The following is a 2,568-nucleotide window of genomic DNA, read 5'->3' on the forward strand; positions in this document are numbered from 1 at the left end:
GCGGCAGGCGTCCCTTCGGATGTGCACAGTTGGCGACAGGTGGGGTGACGCGGTAGAGGTGGGATGACGGGGCCGGAAGGGGCGCGACACCCGACGATGCGCACTGACTTCGTGTTGACAAAAAAATAGATTGGGTTCTGGCAGCTTTGGTTGACAAGTGCCTCACTCCGTTCATCCATAATTTATACTCTCTTCTTCCTATTCAAGATGTTCATCTTTCTTTTTTTTTTGTCACAATCAAGATATTCACTTTCCATACCTGAAAATAAATTCCTCTCATTTCTTCTCATTAAAAGATTAAATCACATTTTTTACTCTACTTTGTCATACTCAACTACTTCACCTAAAATCTCGTGTCATTCAAAAATATGGACATCTTGAATGAACGGCGGTGGGAGTACTTCGTATATACTTCACTATATAACATAGGTGCATAGTTTATTACTAATTCTTTTAGTCCTTTATCTGTCACAGAGCAGTTTTACAATAATTCATTTTTTAGTAAGTAGACAATTCTTTCTTGTAACCAAGAAATATGTATTGCTTACTGGATTACAAAGAATTCTTAGCACTTGATGCGTTGTGTTTTGCTGTTTTCACTGGAATAGAACAAACTAAAGGAAATATTGTGATAATATTAAGTGTGGGAATTCAGAAAATGAATTTGTGAAGCTGAAAAAATAGATACACAAATGTAGTCAGCTCATATACATTTCACCATTTCCAAAACACATTAGAGCCACACTTGTACTTGTCTTTCCCTTCGCACTCCAAGGCCAGATCATCACTAATGAATGGAACTTTCTGCAACAAACAAACAAACCATTGTACAACATTAGCATCACCATCATACCATGTGTATATATACATATCAAGACAGAGAGAAAGCAAACCTTCTGCTTGGCAAGATCCTGGCATCCGGTGAAGTTCTCCGGGAACTTGCACGTGCCGAACTGAACGGTGTAGGCACGTGCGAAGTTGGCGCCGCTGGTTGCCAGCCTCTTCTTGTCATTCAATTCCTGCATCAACCAACAAAATCTTGATCACTCGACCACACCATTTATGAAATGTGATTATCTTTGGAGAAAACGAACCTTGTTAGCCTTGCTCTTCTCCAAGTATTCGTCGATGACACTAGCGTTGGCGTTGAAGGTGGCAATGGCTGTAAAGAGGGCAGCGCCGAGGCCAAAAATGGCAGATGAAGTTGGAAGTTAAAGTCTACGGATTTGTATATTCGAGTCTGTGTTACTCCCTCCGTCCGCCATTAGGAGTCCCATTTCTTGGCAGCACGGGTTTTAAGAAATGTTAAGAAAAGTTGGTAGAAAAAAGTTAGTGAAATAGGGGTCTCACTTGTATATATTAGTTTTAAATGAAATGTGAGTGAAATGAGTTAGATGAATGTGGGACCCTATTACCATTTATGGTAAAAGTGAACCGGGACTCCTATTCGCGGACGAACTAAAATGGAAAAACGGGACTCCTATTCGCGGACGGAGGGAGTATATTAGAGCATCCGCAATGGTGCTTAGGCCAGCAATAGGCTAGCAATAGGCCAGCTATTCTCTCCACTGCCACGTCAGCAACACTAAAAAATCCATCTGCCACATCAGATTTAGGCCAGCCATAGGCCAGCCGCAATAAAAATAATTCAAAATATACTACATTTACGGAATTAAAATTACGATTAAAATACGGAATTAAATTTACGACACATATACGGGAAAATTAATCCATTCCATTAAAAAAAAAAGTACAAAGATTTTAAAAAAAAAGTACATGATTTTTTTTTTTTTAAAAAATAAGGGCTTCAACACACGAGCCCCGCCACTCTCTACGAAGGTCATCGCCGATGAACTGCGTCTCCACTGGGGTCGACGTGTGAGACGAAGCCGTCAAAAAATCAAGCGAGGGCCAGATATACCGTGTCCCCTCCCGGTGACCCCTGCACCCCCCTGCATCCCGGGATGCATACAGTGCTGCATCCCCCCCGCATCCCGCCCTGCCATCATCCCCATCATCTGCGCTGCGGCATCTGGAGGCATACCCCCCCCACCGGGCGCTGATCGCCCGCCGTTCCCTGCCTGCGCCCGGCTTCCCCCACGGCATACCCCCTGCGCCCTCCCCCCCCCCCGGCCACTTAGGCCATCATCCCCATCATTCGATTCCAAGGGCCATCGCCCCATCCAGATCCCACAGGTACCATGGGAGTTCGAGATCCACTCGTCGTTGGACTAGACTCGTTGTTGTCATCGCTCGATGATGCTCTTGTACGGAAAGCTAGAGAGAGAGAAAACTCGTTAAAACAAGTGGTGCAAATGAAAATGAAACGAAAATCGCGTTTATATAGGGTTTTTTATAAAAAAAAAAAAAAAAAAAAAAAACAAAAAAATAGGGGCTGGCCGCATCGGGCCGCCACAATGGCGGCTAGCCGATCGGCTAGCGCATCGGCGTAGCGCCCACCAATCGGCCAGCCCACGCCGATCGGCTGGCCGGTATACCGCTCGCCGTCTACAATGGTTCGGCTAGCCGACCGGCCAGCGCGAAGAATCGGCTAGCCGGTCGCTAGCC

At 45.2% G+C, this 2,568-nt stretch overlaps 1 protein-coding gene across 1 annotated transcript; it reads right to left on the bottom strand.

Annotated features, from left to right (window-relative positions):
* Positions 1-693: 693 nt before the first annotated feature.
* On the bottom strand, positions 694-2,183 carry LOC125220365 (photosystem I reaction center subunit N, chloroplastic-like). Its single transcript, XM_048122534.1, has 4 exons — positions 1,922-2,183; positions 1,095-1,204; positions 894-1,019; positions 694-804 (listed from the first exon to the last, which is right to left on the bottom strand). The coding sequence occupies exons 1-4, from the start codon at positions 2,181-2,183 to the stop codon at positions 715-717; spliced, it is 588 nt and encodes a 195-aa protein (XP_047978491.1). The 3' UTR covers positions 694-714.
* Positions 2,184-2,568: the final 385 nt, after the last annotated feature.

This window comes from Salvia hispanica, chromosome 4 (assembly GCF_023119035.1).
Source record: "Salvia hispanica cultivar TCC Black 2014 chromosome 4, UniMelb_Shisp_WGS_1.0, whole genome shotgun sequence".
Lineage (NCBI taxonomy): Eukaryota > Viridiplantae > Streptophyta > Magnoliopsida > Lamiales > Lamiaceae > Salvia > Salvia hispanica.